We start from the raw sequence: 20,576 nt of genomic DNA, 5'->3' as shown, positions 1-20,576 counted from the left end.
GGGGGAGCCAGGTGGCGGGTATTATGGAGGGCACGTATTGCATAGAGCAATGGGTGTGGTGCAAAAAACAATGAATTCTGTTATGCTGAAAAGAAATTTAAAAAAAAAGGAAGAAATGCAGAATCTCAGGCCCCAGCTCCACTAATTCAGAATCTGCATTTCACCAAGATTCCTAGGAGATTTTCCTGTATGTTCACATTTGAGAAGCAGGGGATTTATGCCTATCCCTAATTGTTGTGACTTTCTTAGAAGGAATCTAGTACCTTTAATTTGTTGAACTGCTCATAAGGAGGGCACAGGTGATGAGACCGGGATGTTGTATGGAAGCTTTGAATCACTATATTATATGCCAGGAACTAATATTATACTGTAAGTCAACTATCTAGAATTCAAATAAAACTTAAATGAATAAATAAAAATCCTTGAATTGGGAAAAAAAAATCTAGTTTAATATGCTTTAAAATCTAGTAACTTCTATGACTTTTTCATGCCCACATATTATCTTTATAATCATTGTTTTATTTGTTTATTTTTTAAAATATTTTATTTATTTATTTGACAGAGAGAGGTCACAAGTAGACAGAGAGGCAGGCAGGGAGAGAGGGAAGCAAGTTCCCTGCTGAGCAGAGAGCCCGATGCGAGACTTGATCCCAGGACCCTGAGATCATGACCTGAGCCGAAGGCAGAGGCTTAACCCACTGAGCCACTCAGGCATCCATAATCATTGTTTTAAAGCCTATTTCAGACATCTTACTTATACCTGTATTAATTAAACCCCTGGTTATAAATACTACTTCCTGTTCTTTCTTTTGGGTGAATTTCTCCATCTCATCATTTTGTCCAGAAAATAAAAGAAAGAAGAAAAAGTCTAGAACAACAACAACAACAATTACAGCAACCAAACTAGATCATGGGTGTGTTTTGGTCTGCTTGTGAAAAGAAACTAGTCATATATATAATGAAAGTATACAAATATATATATATATATATATATACACACACACACACACACACACACAATGATATTCGTAATACAGTGAAAGTAAAAAAAACACAGCTATAAAGCAATATATAAAAATAAAATTATAAAAACTAAAGAGTTGAAAAATAAGAAAATAATGAAAAAAAATGAAGAATTAAAGTACAAATGAGATTAGATCTATTTTCCCCTAGAACTGATGTTTTGCAGCCCTCTATGACTAGTAAACTTTCTGTTAGTGAGTTGTTTATGCTGGTCTTCTGTGGAGGGGCCAGTTGCACTGATTCTCATGTGGGCTTGCTATAGTGGAAATGCACCTGCAGGGGACAGAGAGGCAGGGCTTAGTGTAAGTGGAGGCTCCAGCTTCCACTAAATGGCACTTTTTTGTTCCCTGAAGGCTCTCAGCACTGATGGGTGGGATGAATATGGTGGTGCCCCACTCTCTAGCCTTGGAGTTGAAAATTCATGCCCCCCAATCTTCCGTGAGCCCTTGCTGAAGAACAATAAATCATTCTAATCTACCTGGTTTCTGTCAGAACCCTGTGTTTACGCTGCCTTTGTCTGAGGTTTTTATCTCAGGCATGCAACTAAGTTTTGTAAGTCCAAATTTTAGGGATTCCCATGTCAGGGACTCATGCTGTTCCTCTCGGGCGGGGGGGGGGCGGTGTCTCTCCATATTTCTGCTGTTCGCCAGAGCCATTCTAGGAAATTGGTCAAACAACCAGTGATTCACAGCTTATGACAATATAGAGCAGAAAGCTTGTAACTAGACTTGCAGTTCTCAGCTGGCTTCCAGGCTCCTATGCCTGGAAGCAGTGCAGCACTTAGGCACCACCTGTTCTTCTTGAAACCCAGGGGATCCTCAGACCATGGTGTTTCACCAGGGATTCGGCCCACCTGACCACTGCTTTTATGCCAGGCATATTCCACTTTTTCAAAATTTTTCTAAACTTTTTCCAAAAGTTCTGGTTTTGTACTCCACTGATTACAAGTTCTGGTTTTATACTCTCTCCCTTGATAACCTCTGTAAGCATACTCCCTCCCTGTCATTGTATTCACAACTGCATTCACACGTCTCCACACCTCCTACCTTCCAAAAGCTGGTCATTTTCCTACTTGTAGACTTGTAGTTTTTGTTCTTTCAGACCTCTGATTGATTTCTCAGGTATTCAGAATGACTTGATAACTAGCTATATTTGAAGGATGAGCAAACTTAGGGTTTCCCTAGTCCTCCACCATCTTAACTTCTCCCCAAATGTCTACTGACTGATGAATGGGTAAGTAAGATGTGATGCACATACACAAACACACACATACACACAATGGGATATTACTCAGCCATAAAAAAGAATGAATTCTTGCCATTTGCAATGACATGGATGGAACTAGAGGGTAAGCAAAATAAGTCAGTCAGAGAAAGAAATACTATATGATTTCACACATACATGGAAATGAAGAAACAAAAAAATGATCATAGGGAAAAAAGAGAGAGAAGCAAACTAAGAAATAGATTCCTTACTCTGGAGAACAAACTGATGGTTACCAGAAGGAAAGTGGATGGGAGGATGTGTTGAATAGTTGTTGGGGATTAAGTAGTACATTTTGTTGTGATGAGCACCAGGTGTTGTATATAAGTGTTGAATAACTAAATTGTACAACTGAAACTAATATTACAGTGTATGTTAACTGACCAGAATTTAAATAAAAACTAAAAAAAAGAGATATATGGTTTTACAGATAACACATGAATGAGTAGGAAAATGCACCATGATCTATGTCTCTTTGTTATTCCTACTTATGACAAACTTTCCCTCTCAGAAGCAGCTGGAAGATCTGAATATAATCTGTAGAGGTGCATTTTAATAAAAATGTGGTTAAAATATCAGGGGATTAAAAACAGATGATTCCTAAAGAGAGTGGAAAGCATCAATAAGGTCCATAAGTTGAAAAAAAAAATCAAGCCCTGTCATTCACTCAATTGTTTTCTAGTAACTATTTCCTGTGATATTCTTTATCCTTCCTCTCCTTTGAGAACTCCTGCCACCAAGAGTGAGTCTACAGCAAAGCTAGGTCTTGCATGTTCATAGTACATTGTCAGTGTTGGAAGGATATTAGAGATCATTGAGTCTAAGGTGGAAGGATCTTAATCCATCTAGGGAATGATGGAGGTGAAATAAGAACTCAGATTTCCAGGATGCTCTGTCAATTACAGCATTGTGCCCAATAAAACAACGTAATTAATGTGGTCATTCTGATGATAAGGAAACAATTATAATAAGCTGATAGCATTTTTTTATTAATTTTTTATATTTTATAAACATATATTTTTATCCCCAGGGCTACAGGTCTGTGAATCACCAGGTTTAGACACTTCACAGCACTCACCAAAGCACATACCCTCCCCAATGTCCATAATCCCACCACCTTCTCCCAAACCCCCTCCCCCCAGCAACCCTCAGTTTGTTTTGTGAGATTAAGAGTCACTTATGGTTTGTCTACCTCCCAATCCCATCTTGTTTCATTGATTCTTCTCCTACCCACTTAAGCCCCCATGATGCATCACCACTTCCTCATATCACGGAGATCATATGACAGTTGTCTTTCTCTGCTTGACTTATTTCGCTAAGCATGATACACTCTAGTTCCATCCATGTTGTGGCAAATGGCAAGATTTCATTTCTTTTGATGGCTGCATAGTATTCCATTGTGTATATATACCACATCTTCTTGATCCATTCATCTGTTGATGGACATCTTGGTTCTTTCCATAGTTTGGCTATTGTGGACATTGCTGCTATAAACATTCGGGTGCACGTGCCCCTTTGGATCACTACGTTTGTATCTTTAGGGTAAATACCCAATAGTGCAATTGCTGGGTCATAGGGCAGTTCTATTTCAACATTTTGAGGAACCTCCATGCTGTTTTCCAGAGTGGCTGCACCAGCTTGCATTCCCACCAACAGTGTAGGAGGGTTCCCCTTTCTCCGCATCCTCACCAGCATCTGTCATTTCCTGACTTGTTGATTTTAGCCATTCTGACTGGTGTGAGGTGATATCTCATTGTGGTTTTGATTTGTATTTTTCTGATGGCGAGTGATATGGAGCACTTTTCATGTGTCTGTTGGCCATCTGGATGTCTTCTTTGCAGAAATGTCTGCTCATGTCCTCTGCCCATTTCTTGATTGGATTATTTGTTCTCTGGGTGTTGAGTTTGCTAAATTCTTTATAGATTCTGGACACTAGTCCTTTATCTGATATGTCATTTGCAAATATCTTCTCCCATTCTGTCAGTTGTCTTTTGATTTTGTTAACTGTTTCCTTTGCTGTGCAAAAGCTTTTGATCTTGATGAAATCCCAATAGTTCAATTTTTCCCTTGCTTCCCTTGCCTTTGGCGTTGTTCCTAGGAAGATGTTGCTGCGGCAGAGGTCGAAGAGATTGCTGCCTGTGTTCTCCTCAAGGATTTTGATGGATTCCTTTCGCACATTGAGGTCGTTCATCCATTTCGAGTCTATTTTTGTGGGTGGTGTAAGGAAATGGTCCAATTTCATTTTTCTGCATGTGGCTGTCCAGTTTTCCCAGCACCATTTATTGAAGAGGCTGTCTTTTTTCCATTGGACATTCTTTCCTGCTTTGTCGAAGATTAGTTGACCGTAGAGTTGAGGGTCTATTTCTGGGCTCTCTATTCTGTTCCATTGATCTATGTGTCTGTTTTTGTGCCAGTACCATGCTGTCTTGATGATGACAGCTTTGTAATAGAGCTTGAAGTCCGGAATTGTGATGCCACCAACGTTGGCTTTCTTTTTCAATATCCCTTTGGCTATTCGAGGTCTTTTCTGGTTCCATATAAATTTTAGCATTATTTGTTCCATTTCTTTGAAAAAGATGGATGGTACTTCGATAGGAATTGCATTAAATGTGTAGATTGCTTTAGGTAGCATAGACATTTTCACAATATTTATTCTTCCAATCCAGGAGCATGGAACATTTTTCCATTTCTTTGTGTCTTCCTCAATTTCTTTCATAAGTACTTTATAGTTTTCTGAGTATAGATTCTGTGTCTCTTTGGTTAGGTTTATTCCTAGGTATCTTATGGTTTTGGATGCAATTGTAAATGGGATTGACTCCTTAATTTCTCTTTCTTCTGTCTTGCTGTTGGTGTAGAGAAATGCAACTGATTTCTGTGCATTGATTTTATATCCTGACACTTTACTGAATTCCTGTATAAGTTCTAGCAGTTTTGGAGTGGAGTCTTTTGGGTTTTCCACATATAGTATCATATCATCTGCGAAGAGTGATAATTTGACTTCTTCTTTGCTGATTTGGATGCCTTTAATTTCCTTTTGTTGTCTGATTGCTGAGGCTAGGACCTCTAGTACGATGTTGAATAGCAGTGGTGATAATGGACATCCCTGCCGTGTTCCTGACCTTAGCGGAAAAGCTTTCAGTTTTTCTCCATTGAGAATGATATTTGCGGTGGGTTTTTCATAGATGGCTTTGATGATATTGAGGTATGTGCCCTCTATCCCTACACTTTGAAGAGTTTTGATCAGGAAGGGATGTTGTACTTTGTCAAATGCTTTTTCAGCATCTATTGAGAGTATCATATGGTTCTTGTTCTTTCTTTTATTGATGTGTTGTATCACATTGACTGATTTGCGGATGTTGAACCAACCTTGCAGCCCTGGAATAAATCCCACTTGGTCGTGGTGAATAATCTTTTTAATGTACTGTTGAATCCTATTGGCTAGTATTTTGGTGAGTATTTTCGCATCTGTGTTCATCAAGGATATCGGTCTATAGCTCTCTTTTTTGGTGGGATCCTTGTCTGGTTTTGGGATCAACGTGATGCTGGCCTCATAAAATGAGTTTGGAAGTTTTCCTTCCATTTCTATTTTTTGGAACAGTTTCAGGAGAATAGGAATTAGTTCTTCTTTAAATGTTTGGTAGAATTTTCCCGGAAAGCCGTCTGGCCCTGGGCTTTTGTTTGTTTGGAAATTTTTAATGACTGTTTCAATCTCCTTACTGGTTATGGGTCTGTTCAGGCTTTCTATTTCTTCCTGGTTCAGTTGTGGTAGTTTATATGTTTCTAGGAATGCATCCATTTCTTCCAGATTGTCAAATTTATTGCCGTAGAGTTGCTCATAGTATGTTCTTATAATAGTTTGTATTTCTTTGGTATTAGTTGTGATCTCACCTCTTTCATTCATGATTTTATTTATTTGGGTCCTTTCTCTTTTCTTTTTGATAAGTCGGGCCAGGGGTTTATCAATTTTATTAATTTTTTCAAAGCTGATAGCATTTTGACACTATTGTGTTATACTTAGAAATTCCTAGGAAGAATCTTTTTTCTTTTTAGCTTTTTTCTTATTTATTTATATTTTTATTATGTTGTGTTAGTCACCATACAGTATATCTTTAGTTTTTGATGTAGTGTTCCAAGATTCATTGTTTCTATATAACGCCCAGTACTCCCTGCAATACATGGCCCCCCATGTCACTGGGCCAATCCATCCTCCCACCTCCTTCCCCTCTAAAACCTTCAGTTTGTTTCTCAGAGTCCATAGTCTTTCATGGTCCATCTCCTTCCCAGATTCCCACCCCCTCCCCCACTTGATGTAGCTTTCTAAGCTGGGAACTGTGAGAAATTCATTGTGAGTAAAGGCAAGTCTCTTTTCTGGGGTCTGTCTTAGGGAGTCAGCTGTGGATAGTGGGAAATGCTTGTGCCTCAGAGTCAGACAGATTTGGGCTAGAATTCCAGCATGGCACTTACTGATACAGCCATAGAAAAAGCATGAAATTTGTTTGAGTTTCTTTTGTAAAATAAGGTTTTAAAGAACACCAACCACCCAGGAACATCATAAGGATTGAATGAGACAACATATGAAATTGAGTAAGCATATGAGAGGTAATGTGTAAGAGTTCAAAATTAAAAGAACTGAATAGGGCTCAGGTTCTCTCTTTTTCTTTTGTTCTGAATTGAGTAACTGGGTGGTGTGTATGCCTGTGTGTGTGTGAATGTGTGTGTGTGCTGGGGTGGGGAAGGGGGGAAGAAGAGAGAGAGAAAGATTGAGATTGAGATGATTTCTGGCAATGCAGGTGTTTAGAAAGTAATCACACTGGCAAACACCAGCCTACTCATAAATCAGTGATCATAGGATATTTTAAAAAATAACTTTATTCAAGTTGATCTTCTGGAAGTGTGTAAACCTGGTGATTCACAAACCTGTACCCCTGGGGATAAAAATATATGTTTATAAAAAATAAAAAGTTAAAAAAAACAACTTTATTGAGTTATATTTTACATATTATAAAATTCATTCACTTTTAGTGTACATTTCACTGATTTCTATGAAATTTACTGAGTTGCAGCCATATCATCATAACTTGATTTTAGAACACTTTCATCTCCAAATAAGTTCCCTTTTCCCAATTTATATTCAACATTTTTTTTTTCACTCAGCCCCAGGCAACCACTAAAGTACTTTCTTTTTATATTAGCTGCTTTTATGGACATTTTACAGAAATTGAATCATACAATATGTGTTCTATTTATCTGGCTTTTTTACTTAGCATACTTTGAGGTTCATCTATGACATACTGTGTGTCAGTTCAATCCTTTTTATGACTGAATAGTATTCCACAATATGTATATGTGACAATTTGTTTATCCATACACCAATTGATAGACTTTGGGTTGTTTCTACTTTATAGGTGTTATAATTAATGATTCTATAAATATTTGTGTAAATATTTTCAGTAAGTCTAGTTAGAATATGCTTCCATTTTTAAAATTTTATTATCAAAATTAAAGCACACACAAACACACACTCCTAGATATTTTGCAGACCTCAGAAGACATGCGCCCATGTCTCCTAGGGTCATGGAGCCCTGTTTAAGAAGTATTAGTTTAGAACACAAAATTTTTTTTTTAAGATTTTATTTATTTGACAGAGAGAGATTACAAGTAGGCAGAGGCAGGCAGAGCGAGAGAGGAGGAAGCAGGCTCCCTGCTGAGTAGAAAGCCCGATGCGGGGCTCGATCCCAGGACCCTGGGATCATGACCTGAGCTGAAGGGCAGAGGCTTTAACCCACTGAGCCACCCAGGTGCCCCAGAACACAAAAATTTCTAATAGATTTGTAGCACAGATGAGAAGATAAATGTTATAAACAGTTTAAAAAGATAGAGGGAGACCTTGGACTATAAACCAGATCTCCTGGGAGACAGGCCAGTGGATTCCACTACCCCTGAGGGTATATCCACAGTAAAAAAAAAAAGAACCACATTTTCTTTTTTTTTTTTAAGATTTTATTTATTTATGTGACAGACATTACAAATAGGCAGAGAGGCAGGCAGAGAGAGGAAGGGAAGCAGGCTCCCTGCTGAGCAGAGAGCCCGACGAGGGGCTAGATCCCAGGACCCTGAGATCATGACCTCAGCCAAAGGCAGAGGCTTTAACCCACTGAGCCACTCAGGCACCCCAAGAAGCACATTTTCTTATTTCCCTGCTCTACTCACTGAGCAAAGATACACCAGCCAAAGGAAGGATTTTTTTTTTTTTTTAAGTAGAGGGGGAAAAATGTGTTTGGAAGTATTTCTGCTTACTGGTTAATAAGAAATATTTCCATAGCATCAAAAACAAAACAGAACTCTGTCATCTGCCAGTAGCCATAAATGTATATGGCTCAAGATTTAACAAAATATCTATAAATAACCAATTTATGATGAAAAAGTAATTATAATTAACCTACATTCAGTGAAAAACACCTAAGACCTTGATAGTAAGGTGGGCAGGGGGTTAGAGGCATGAGAGATTATCTTCCCAGTATAGTAGGGCCACAGTATTGACACTGTTACTTAACCTGGGTCTGAGAACCTTGGAGGAAAAAGTTGCTCTCCTAGATTATTCCCTGTCAAAAGCCAAATCCAGTTATACAGAGAGGAAAATATTGAACCAAAAAGCAAACTCATTCCTTGTAAACAACTACCTTCCCTTACAAACAAAAAAGCACTTACTTTACTAGTTCAAATACAGACAACTCAGCTATTATGTAGGCTCGAGGCATGTTGAAAATGTTTTTATTAAGTGCCTTTTGTGCTTCCACTGACCAATACCTCTCCAGTAAAACAAAAATACATAAAAGCAAGGTGTTCAAAGAAAGGTGTCCATACTTAAAAGCAATGAAAAGAAAATCTTTAAAAGCACTCTCCAAAAGCAAAACAGCTGAGTGTGATATTTGTCATGGCCAAAGAGCAATTACAAAGGAAAAAAGTATGTTTCATCTCACCTCTACATAAGATACCTTAAAAAGCAAAGTAAAACTTAATTTACCTATTTTCATTGCCAACTCCAATTTTTGAACTTTGGAAAAGGAAATTAAAACCAAGGTGATTCTTGGTATGGCTTGGGATGGTCACACAATGTTCATTTCATGAGGACTTTGCTCTTGTCTGGCACACCTGTGCACTGAGGTAGCCTTGGCAACCAAGGCTAGTATCTACATTGCTACAGAAAAAACTCAGTGCCAAGAAGTTATTCTAGGCTAGGTATTCCATTCAGGAAGTTTGTTGTCTGGGGTGGAGCTCACATTGAGCTTTGTAGTTACTGTGTTTATAGACACACCAATGGAAGATGTTGATACCTGCATGTTGTTTGTTTTGTCTTGTTTTCTGCAATGTTGGCCTGTTTCCACTATGGTACTTGTACTATGTACTGTCCTAAATCAGTTGTTAGGGGGAAGCCTTGAAGCAGAGGAGAAAGCCTTGCTCTGGGGATTAGAATACTTGGGCGACTGACCTCTGGCCTAACAAACCATATATCTAATCTGAGATGACGTCCTCTTCTTTAAAAAGGGATAAAATAACACCCAATCCAGGGTCTTAAGAGGATGAAATGGGTGTAAATGTGCTTCATAAATTCTAAAGTCTAGAGAAGGCATAGTGAAAAAGGCTGTGTCATTTTCATGATTGTATTGTTGCTATTATTGCTGTGTTACAATCACCACCTTTCCCATAGAACAGTAGTGTTGGACTTGAGCCACTGTCAGGTGCATGGTGACCTTTGAACACACCTAAGGCCTGCTCAAGCTGAATCATCTTCTGTTTGGGTACTAGTTCTTACCCTACCAGAAGGTGTAGACAAGACTAATTAAAGCCAGTGAGAAAAATAAACCATCCCAGAAATAAAAGAACAGAGAATCTAAATGCCATGGCTGAAAACCTTGGCTCATACATATTTGCTAATACCTGTGCGATGTCAGACTGTGTGGTGCAGCCTTGCAGCCTTGTAAATCAATTGCTTCTGGTTCCCAGTCCAGTAGAATGGGCCATTTTACTTTTTCTCAGGTGCTTTTAGCACTCTCATCAATGGGTTGACCCAGGAGCCTTTAATCAGTGATTATAGATAGAATATCCCCAAAGATGCTTTTAATAAAATCCTGAAAGCAGAGGTCTTGCTGTAGAGAACAGTCCTTTTCCAGGGTTAAAACCTGGTGATGAAGTGCTCATGGTGCTTAACTCATTTCATTAACCACCAAGCACTTATGGGATGAGAACTGGCTTTACAGGATTCAGAAAAATAACCAGACAATAAAGAAGAATACGGTCTCCAAGGAGCTTATTCCTCTCTGGTCATGGGATTTATAAGTAGGACCTAAAGCAAAAACACAATGGGGTTCCTTTCCCTCTCCCACTCAGCTGCCCCCAGGCTAATTAGAGTATCTTTCTGGGGGAAAGTTTGGAAAAATCAGACCCCAGGGATGCCTCAGTGGCTCAGTAAGTTAAGCATCTGACTTCCGTTCAGGTAAAAATCACTGTGTCCTGGGATTGCGACCCCCCACATGGGCCTCCTTGCTCAGCAGGGAGTCTGCTTCTCCCTCTCCCTCTGCCTGATATTCCCTCTGCTTGTGCACCCTCTCTTTCTCTCATATAAATAAAAATAAAATCTTTAAAAACTTGATAACTAAAAAAAAAAAAAAAAAAAAAAAAGGAAAGTCAGGCCCCAAAAGGAAGGTCAACATGGCTTAGAAATTTTCTGTAAGTTTCAAAGACAGTAAGACCTAGCTCTTTGTTCTCTCCTGGAGTTGGAGAGTTATACCACCTCAAATAAAGAGTGAGACCCAGATAATCTATCCCCTGGGAAATCACTTTCTTTGCTCTCTGCTGCAATGCAGAAACATTGCTCTTCAATCATGTCTTAAGAGCTTCCAGCTGACCCAGGGAGTGCAATGAGTCTGGAGAAACCTGACAGAAGAGGAAAGCAGAAGAAACTTTATAGGCCATAGGAGGTAAGAACTATAGAGAAAAAAGAAAAAGAAAAAGAAAGGAAAGGAAAGGAAAGGAAAAAAAAAGAAAGAAAGAAAAGACCTCTATATCTTGGATGCAGATGAAGTCATGTGCTGTTTTTCGATGGAATATTACTGTTAACTCAGCAACAATTTACTGAATATTAGGTCAGATGTTTTTCCTGGTAGTAGGGATGAGCTGCTTTAATCCATCTCCTAAGTCTCTTCCCTAAGTTCCTTAGTGATCCTTTGGGGTTATTTAGGCAGTATCTGATGGAGAGAAAGAACTAGTGCCCTTCCCTGTCCTTTCATAGCCAAAAACAGTTTCTGCTATACTTGTTCTTCCCTGGACTAAACACTAAGCCTTGGGATCAACACTTGGGTCTGGGAGTGGGAGTGGGTATGTGGGGAAGGTTGTATTTCCCAAATATGCATTGCTTTGGATAATATATTAGTCTTTCTAGGCATCGATTTCCTCCTTTAAAATGGGCATAATGTGTGAATAAACCTTTTTAAAAATAAACTTTTATAGACTATAAAGTAATCAAGTTATAGTTGACATATTTACTCCAATATCTGCAATCTACCTGGAAGAGGCTTTTAAAGATGAAATAATTGTACTCCTCCCACCTCTGAATAAAGAAAAGTCTCAAATATTTGTTCAAGCTAAGATCAGAGACTCTTAAACTGGACAGTGGAATGTGGGGAGGGGGCGATAGAATGGATGTTCTTACTACCTCCAGCCTTTAGCCAATCTTTTCATATTCCAGAGGCAAAATAAAATAATACAGGTAAAAAGTGTCTTGTCTGACCTTGCAGCCCTTCTCACTTTTTGACCTCTTGAGGGACAGTACTAAAAGGGAAATCTCTTAGATTTACACTAGGATCAGACCTGGCAGAAAATGTACATCAAGGGTGGCTGCAGGGTAGGTATAGTGGAGTTGTAGGGAAGGGGTGAGAATAGGTTTGGCATGTGGGCAAAAACATTACCTCATTCACATAAAAGCCCTATTTGTATCTCTACCCTTTTTCCTACCAAAGATCGTTGTTTTCTGGAACAGATATGCCAGAAAATCAGTATCTCCTTATTCCATAACACTGTCTTTCAGAAAATTAAAATTTTAAGATACTGGAGAGGACTTGCTATTTACCCCTACATCACCAAGTAACTTAAGGTTAGTCATTTTCCATCTATGGGCCTCAGTTTTCTTATCTGCAAACTGAGGATAATAATCCTTGCATCGCCCATCTCAGGGTTTCTATAAAGGTCCAATGAGGGGTGGCTGTGTTGCTGTCAGTTAAGTGGCTGCCTTCAGCTCAGGTCAAGATACCAGGGTCCTGTGATCAAGCCCTGCATCAGCCTCCCTGCTCAGCGGGAAGTCTGCTGCTCCCCCTGCTTGTGCTCTCTCTGTCAAAACAATAAATAAAATCTGAGATCCTGTGACATAATGGTTGTAACACATACCGCAAACTGTAAAGTGCAGCACCTGTATATGCAGTAAATTTCAACACTTCCACCCTAGGATAACTCTGCCCTATCTCTAACCTGAGTTTTTATAAATTAAGTTACACCCAACATTCTGGACTATATATACTGTTCCCAGAGAAAGAAGATAATTGCTCCACTCATCTGAGAACTGTTTTTCTTTAAATCTGATCCACTGTGAGGGAGTGGGCATCAGCTCAAGTGACCCATTATAGACCTAAGAGGGACTTAAAAGCATTCTGCAACGCTCAGATCTCTACACTGAGTTTCTCGTATGTCCTGTGTCATCAGCCTTGGAGACTGAAGTTCCACTTTATTATGAGAAGCATGTGAAGCTGGTGGTGAGGGGTCAGAAGCCGATTTTGTTCTACTCTAAACCAAGAAAGCACCAATAGCCTTTGAACTCCCCTAAAATCAGGCCTCAGTGAGAACCTTCTGTCCACAGTGCCCCCACTGTAGACCTCAGTAGCTTCACTGTCACTTCAAAGATCAAAGCTCTGAAGTGAGTTTGGTCATTGGGATCTAGAGATTTAGCCTTGGGCCTTATTTTAGACCAGGTACCAGGAAGGGACTACAGAGGCAAAAGTAGGAAGATAAAAACAAATAAAAGGAACTTTAGGAAATATCATTTAAAAGATCAAAAAATATTGAGTTCAGTCTTCACTAAAGAGGGGTAAATGACCTATGTGTGGGGAGGAAGACCCTGGCAAATGGGCTAGCTCCAGACCTGTCCCAACCACAGAAGTCTAGGAGATGAGTGGGGAATCAAGGTGTCAGGCATCCCCCAAGATGTGTGTAAAGGTGTGTGTGTGTGTGTGTGTGTGTGTGTGTGTGTGTGTTATAGAGGGGGCAGTGTGAAGGAGTTAAAGGGGGGAAGGGTTTGATTTTGTCCCTGAAGTGCTAGGTAGAAATATCAGTATCTGTATTATCCTGAGAGGTCTCTCCTCAAAGTCTACCTGACAAACATCCAAACATTAAAACTCTACCTCATTCATTGGCATCCCCTCCTTTTTTTCTCTATAATTAAGCTAAGCTAGGAACATATCTGGTAGTTCCATGGCAAAGAATATTGCTCTCTGGGCTAGCTATAATAGGGAAGCAAGAAATGCTGCAGGTCAATCTTGGGAAAATGGTAAAGAATCAATCCTTTGGTGGAATGGGATAGGATATCCCCATTCATAGAGTAATGGCTGTTGTGGATACCACATCCCAGGCCCCTGATACTGTTGTATATAGGAAAAAAAAGCAGGAGATTCCAGAAAGAATGACTGGGCAAGGTTGCTGAAGCCCAAGAGACCTAGGGAGGGAGCAGAGCAACTTAAAAATCTGTGGAGCAATCTCATTATTCTCCTGCTCTCCTTATGTCTCCAACAAAACAAAACAGAACAAAACAAAACAAAAAACAAAAATCACTTATAGTTTAGGTCAATGGTTGAAGATTCAACAGTAGAAATATATCACTTAGCTAGGTTGATGATAGTTCTACCCTGTTCTATCTAGGTGATACCATTCCTCATGAAACTGGGTTCAGTTTTAAGCTCCACATTCTCCATAGAAAAACAAAGTGGTACCTCCCAGAAAGGAAAGGCTATCTTTAGACCTCTTCAGGGATTTCACAAGGCAAAGAAAGCAGATGAGGTCTGTGTGGCCCAAGGAACAGATCCAGGACCCATGAGTAGATATTATAGGGATACAGAAGATTTTTCTTTACATTGAGCTCCAATCTACCAGTTATAGTTGCAGTACACATGGGGCAGTAGTAAGCTCTCTGACACTGTAAGTATGTGAGCAAATGGGATACAAACATTTGTTGGGGACATTACAAAATGAACTCAAACATGGATTGGAAGACTTGGAAGGGAAGTTGGACTAGATAACCCTGAAGATAAATAAGCTGACTTGTTTGGTAGCAGTGTTAGATTTCACCTATATTTTGTTCACATTTTCTTAAGTAGATATAGGGGAGGGGGAGACATTAGAGGGCCTAGACAATATCTTACCTGCAGAAATATGGAAAAGTGTTTTTAAATGTAGTTGGTTAGTTGAAAAGTAGGAATCTACCTGCTCTCCTGCTTCATATTACCTCATATTACTTAAGCCTCTGAGAAAGTAACACTTGCTATGGAATATTCACATTGATATGGTTAGACAAACTCTGGAATAGAGTCCCCAGCTGGGCTCTAGCTTAATTCAAGCACTGATTTGCTCCGTGACATTGAGCAAATCACTTTCCCTCTCTGTCTCAGTTTCTATCTCTATAAAATGAGGTTAACAAACTCTGACCTGCTTACCACAAAATTGTGTTAGATCAGATAAGTGTAGCCAATCTGGAAGGGTATACAAATTGAACTAGGGTTGGAGAAGGAATGAAAATTAACAAGATTTAAACATTTTGAATGCCTTAGACACTATAAAAGATGCTTGCACATACATTTCTTACTCAACCTCCCACATGATCTTATGGAGTAAGTAGTGCTCTCTACTTTTTATAGTTTACAGAGAGGTAAAGAGATATACACATGGCTCACAGAGCTATTAAGGAATAGAGGTAGATTTCAAATATAGGGATGCCAGATGGCAAGGCTTACTTATTTTTCCATTGTTTCATGGTGCTTCTACACATGAATGGAGATAACTGAATATGAATATTAGACAGTGAGGTCAAGAGGGCTTGTGAAAAACCAGGATAGAAAGACCAGCACCATGTCAACCTGGCTACTTCCTTGACCATTGTAGGCCCAGAAATGTAATGTTTAGCTGACAGACTCCAAAGATTAGTGTAGACACTTTTGCCCCTCCAGTGTTTCTAGCTTGTTTTTCCTCTACCCCTAGCCCTACCGAACAACAATATTCCGGAGAAAAATTCCTTGGGGGTGGTCCCCAGTTTCTGGTCTTTCTGTCCCACCTTTCCAGCTCACCTCACTAGAGCTAAGGGCTAGAGACTTCAAATGGCATCTTGAATTTCAGTCTGTTTTCAGAGTTTTCAGCTCTGTTCCCCCACAAGGTCTTAGCTCCAGTATAGGAGGATGAACTAGAAAACTTTTGTAGATCAAGCTCTGGGCATTTGATCGGGGTGTGGACCCAGTGGGAGTGGCTCTCTGAGGCACAGGAGGCCATGGTAAAAGACTCCTGTGTGGGGAAGCCACAAGTTGGGCTGCAGTCGTCATCCAGGATAGGGTTAAGTGGCTGGGTCTCACAGATGCTTTCACTCAGGGGAGACTCAGGACTGGTCTTCTGGCCAGGTGGCATGGTGAAGAGAGATTCCTCTTCTGCTGCCTCAACAGCCTCAAACTGCAGCAAACCTCCTGAAACTTGAAGCAGAAAGCCACTGCATCACACAAAGGTACGAGATCCTTTCAGTGGAGGACCTTGTCCGGAGTACAAGATGGGCAGGGCCTGGGAAGTAGTGCTCCCCTTCCCCTCCCTGGAGATCAAAGTACCTAGCACTAGGCTGAGGTAATACAATTTGGAAAAAACATTTACACTGGGGTATCAAATTGAGGCTACCTAGTGGTGGATCAGGAAAAAGAGTCAATTTCTCCAGAGAATGAGAAACCCTTTGTGGGAAGCAGGACTTTGACCCTCTTTTCCCATGACCTTCATCCCTTAGTGTTATGCCTATGTGTTATGTTGTGTCATATGTCAAGAGGCATACTTCAGATGTAACTAAGATTATGGATCTTAAAATAGTGATATTGTCTTGTATTACACAGGTGGCCCCAATGTCATTTTATGTGCTCTTAAAAGCAGGAGAATCAGAGAGAGCATCAGAGAGATGAGACATGAAAAGGACTTGACCCATCATTACTAGTTTTGAAAATGAATAAGGGTCATAAGCCAAAGAATGCAGGTGGTCTCTAGAAACTAGAAATGGCCCTCAATGGACAGACAGCATGGAAATGGGACCTCATTCATATAAATGCATGTAACTGAATTATTCCATTTTTCTGAATGAACAAGGAAATGGATTCTCTCCTCCAGTTTCCTGAAAGGAACACAGTCCTGTGAACAGATTTATTTTGGCCTTGTAAGACTCTAAGTAGAGATCCAGCTAAGTCCACAAAACTTCTGATCCATGGAAATGGTGAGATAATAAATAAGTGTTTTAAGCCATTAAATTTATGTTAATTTGTTATGGCAACGACAGAAAAGGAGTACATGCTTCACGTATAAGTCTAATACAGCATTAGGTTATGAACTGAGAGTCCATGGGGTGTGTATTTGTTTGACTCTCTGCATTGTGGTTGTTTTATTTGTTTGTTTGTTTGTTTGTTTATCTATTTATTCATTCATTTAGTCATTCAGTATGTACACATGTATTTTTTTTTTCTGTTTTATTTATGTTTTACTTTTTCTGTATTTTCTAAGTATTCTTCGATGAGTGTATATTTCTCATAGGGTTAAACAAAATAGATGCTATTACAGACCAATGTAGGTGGCCACACATACAGCAGGAGAACACATGTATTTTATTACTGGAATTCATCATCAGAGCTTAAAACTAACATACAGAAATTTGGATTTATGTATTCCTCTGAAAATGCAGAAAATATTAAAACATTGAACATTCCTCCATGGTGAAACAAAGAGAAAGAAGAAAGGAAGAAAGGAAGAAAGAGACAAAGAAAGAAAGAAAGAACGAACGAAGGAACCACTTGGAGTTGAGTAGTGGATTCGCCTTTAGGCAAAAAAATGAACTAACTCTTTAGTTTGCCATAGTCCCTACTCCTCTCTGTTATGTAATACATAGAATCTAATTCACACAATGATTTCTCCTATATGACTCCAGTATGCATATTAGTCAGTGACTCCTGATAAACACCCTCTCCAAATGAAAATAAATAAATAAATAAATAAATAAATAAATAAAGTTTTATCTTTCTCCTGTGGAGACTCTGAGGGAAATACTTGCCCTCATATCCTCAGAGAAGGCTATTTAATTATTATCCTGAAGACAGGGGAGGAACAGAAAAGGGTTACACACTTCTCCTTTCCTGAGGCAAAAGGAGGGACAAAAGCAACTCTCAGATGTTGCCTCATCTTCATCTTTCTGGGGTGTGGAGCCCAAACTCTTCACTGCCTATGTTTCAGGCCCATGCCCAGGGACTGGGCAAAAGATCTCTTATTTGGGAAACTGTCTCCAAAGTCAGAAAGGTCCACCCTGAACCACAATGTTCCAAGATCCACCAAATAGTAGAGGAGAAAGAAACAGAGTTTGAGAGGGGTGATAAAGGGGTAACAGTGTTCCCTTTGCATCCTTGCAGTCCAAGAAATGCTAGATTCACCATTGCTTAAGCCAAACCTATATGCTAGGCCTTCTATAGATTATCTGGCATGTCCTAAAACCAAACTTACCCAAGGAGATCTATATAAAGAGATCTTCCCACATAGAGAGAAGTTAAAAAAGTGATACTGTTTTGGGCCCAGTATCTGGTGGGCTGAGGAGGAATCTAAGCACCAGTATAACTAAGAAAGTTTATTCTCCCCATTTCTTACTAAACAAACTCTATTCATTAGCCTGGATTCCTGTTTAGGTGTCTCTGCCTAGCTCTCAGTCCTCTCAATGACACAAAAGCTGCACAGAACCTTAATACTCTGGGCTCTTGTTCTAACCCTTTGCCTATTCCTGGCCAGCCCATCCCATCTCTTCCTATCTTTGCCTTCATTGACCTGGACTTTCTGTCCTACATTTTTGGATAATGGCTAGAGCTGTGCTTAGAGCAGATCACAATGGTACTCCTGACTTTATGACCTTCCATTGGCAATTTCCATGGAAATCTCCTATGGGCTGGGCCAGACCTCTTTGGGTGTCAGTATTATCTGGGAGTAAATGTCTGTGTCCACCAGCTCCTCTGGAAACTGGATTCTCAGTTACCACATTTGAGATACAACTATTCTGTTAACAGTTGCCCAAGACCTCACCCACTTTTATTACAGTCATGTCTCAAAACCAGCCATTCATCCTCTATTCCTGATAAGCTCCAGAATCTATACCTATAAGTAGGAATGAAGAATTGGAAAAGAACTTAGAAACCAACTAATGCAACACCAACTCTCATTTTAAAGATTAGGGATGAAAAGGCCCAAAGAAGCTAGACAATGTGCCCAAAGTTGCATTAGTAATGCATAGGTTGATTTAGAACCTAGATAGCCACAATACTCCCCCGAGGGTTTTCTCATGATGCTGTGTTCCTTTATGAATCCCTTTACCTTAATGAATTAAGTTCCATAAACTTGCAGGGTTGGTCTCAGTAGTTTCTGAAGTCCCATGCTTTCTATTGCCACCCACAGATAGTCCACCCCTGAGGTTTTCAGCACTGTAGAGAAGGCCCATTAACTCTCAACCCCAGAAAATTCCTTTCTTCTGCTAATCAGAGCCTTGCTCCTGATTCATGTGATATGTGAAGTAGCTACCCTTACCATGCTGGCAATGTCTGTTGAAGAACTGCTTGCAGTAGAAGAAGAAGAGCCCCAGGAAGGCCAGGGAAAACACCACAAGCAGACTGCTCATGAATGCAACAAGTGTGGCCTCCTGAGGGGGCACTGTGGGTATATCTGCCTTCACTAAGCTCAACTGGAAGGCACCTGTGAGATCAGAAAATGGGGGAAGTCAGTCACTATGGGCAGTTAATAGTCACCCTGACATTGGGCCTGAACTTCTGTAAGCTATTGTCCTCTTCCTAGGACCTCCCCCAGTTAGGGCTGCTAAGCTGGTTTTAATTATTCATAGAGAAGGCAAAAATATAAAGAATGAAATAGAAGAACTTGCACATACTGTTGGTAAAGTATAAGTTAATACAATTATTTAAACACAAACATATTTATGGTCTTTCCATGTCATATCTAGTTATATAACCTAGAAAACTAGAAACAAATTAAAATGTTCATCAGTAGAGTACAGGATAAATAAATCATGTAATGACATAATATTATTATATAATTTAAAATAAAAGACCTGTATGGATCAATATAAATAATCCAGAAGGGAAAAAGAAAATTGGGGAAAGTGAGGATATAACTTGAAATAATTTATATAAAATATCAAATATGAAATTATGTAACAAAAATACAAGTATTAAAACATGGGTGGAGGGTTTGGCAGAATCATAGTGCTCACCAATTATCCACATGCTTCCCTGTATTTCCTAGAGACTTTGTAGTTAGGCCATCAGAGTACTTCTGGCCAATAGACCATGAGTGAAAGCAATGTGTGTCCCTTGCAGATTGAAGTAATTAAGAACCACTATGTTTCTTCCATATCTTCCCTGTTCCATCAACTTAGGAGCCACGGGGTCTAGATGGTATAGTCACAAGATGGAGGAATGTCTTTATATAGTGAAAAATAAACTTTTGTATTAAGTTAGGGGTTTGTTACTGTTGCATAGCCTACCAAAAGGATGCATACAATTTTATGACAGAGGCTGCCTCTGGGGAAATAGGGAGAGAATGAAATTCAGAGAGGATCTAAAAGGAAATTCTATAGGGATGCCTGGGTGGCTCAGTCAGTTAAGTATCTGCCTTCAGCAGATTCAATTGAATCCAAGATTCAATCTTGGGATTGAGCCCTGCATCAGGCTCCCTTCTCAGAGGGGAGTCTGCTTCTCCCTCTCCCTCTGCCCCTCCTTAATGCTCTCTCTCTCTCTCTCTCAGATAAAAAAATAAAATCTTTAGAAAAAAAAATTCTATTAAATCTGTGGAATCTTTGTTCTTTTTAAGAAAACCTAAAATAAATACACAAAATGTTAAAAGTTATTAATTTTTGATATTGTGCAATTAACCTTTTTTAATATTTTATTTACTTATTTTTGGGAGAGAGAGAGAGAGAAAGC

The 20,576-nt window shown here is 39.4% G+C and overlaps 1 protein-coding gene across 1 annotated transcript in view; it reads right to left on the bottom strand.

Moving 5' to 3' along the window:
* Positions 1 to 15,675: 15,675 nt before the first annotated feature.
* The window catches only part of EDA2R (ectodysplasin A2 receptor), a 53,613-nt gene continuing 48,712 nt past the window's right edge, over positions 15,676 to 20,576 (bottom strand). The window contains 4 exon segments of the mRNA XM_059385569.1: positions 15,676 to 16,058; positions 16,231 to 16,285; positions 18,547 to 18,548; positions 19,168 to 19,332. Of these exon segments, the coding sequence (XP_059241552.1) occupies positions 15,676 to 16,058; positions 16,231 to 16,285; positions 18,547 to 18,548; positions 19,168 to 19,332 (605 nt within the window).

The sequence above is a fragment of the Mustela nigripes genome, chromosome X (assembly GCF_022355385.1).
Source record: "Mustela nigripes isolate SB6536 chromosome X, MUSNIG.SB6536, whole genome shotgun sequence".
In the NCBI taxonomy this organism is placed as follows: Eukaryota; Metazoa; Chordata; class Mammalia; order Carnivora; family Mustelidae; genus Mustela; species Mustela nigripes.
Note: the sequence above shows the minus strand (reverse complement) of the source record. Positions and strands in the feature narration are given on the sequence as shown.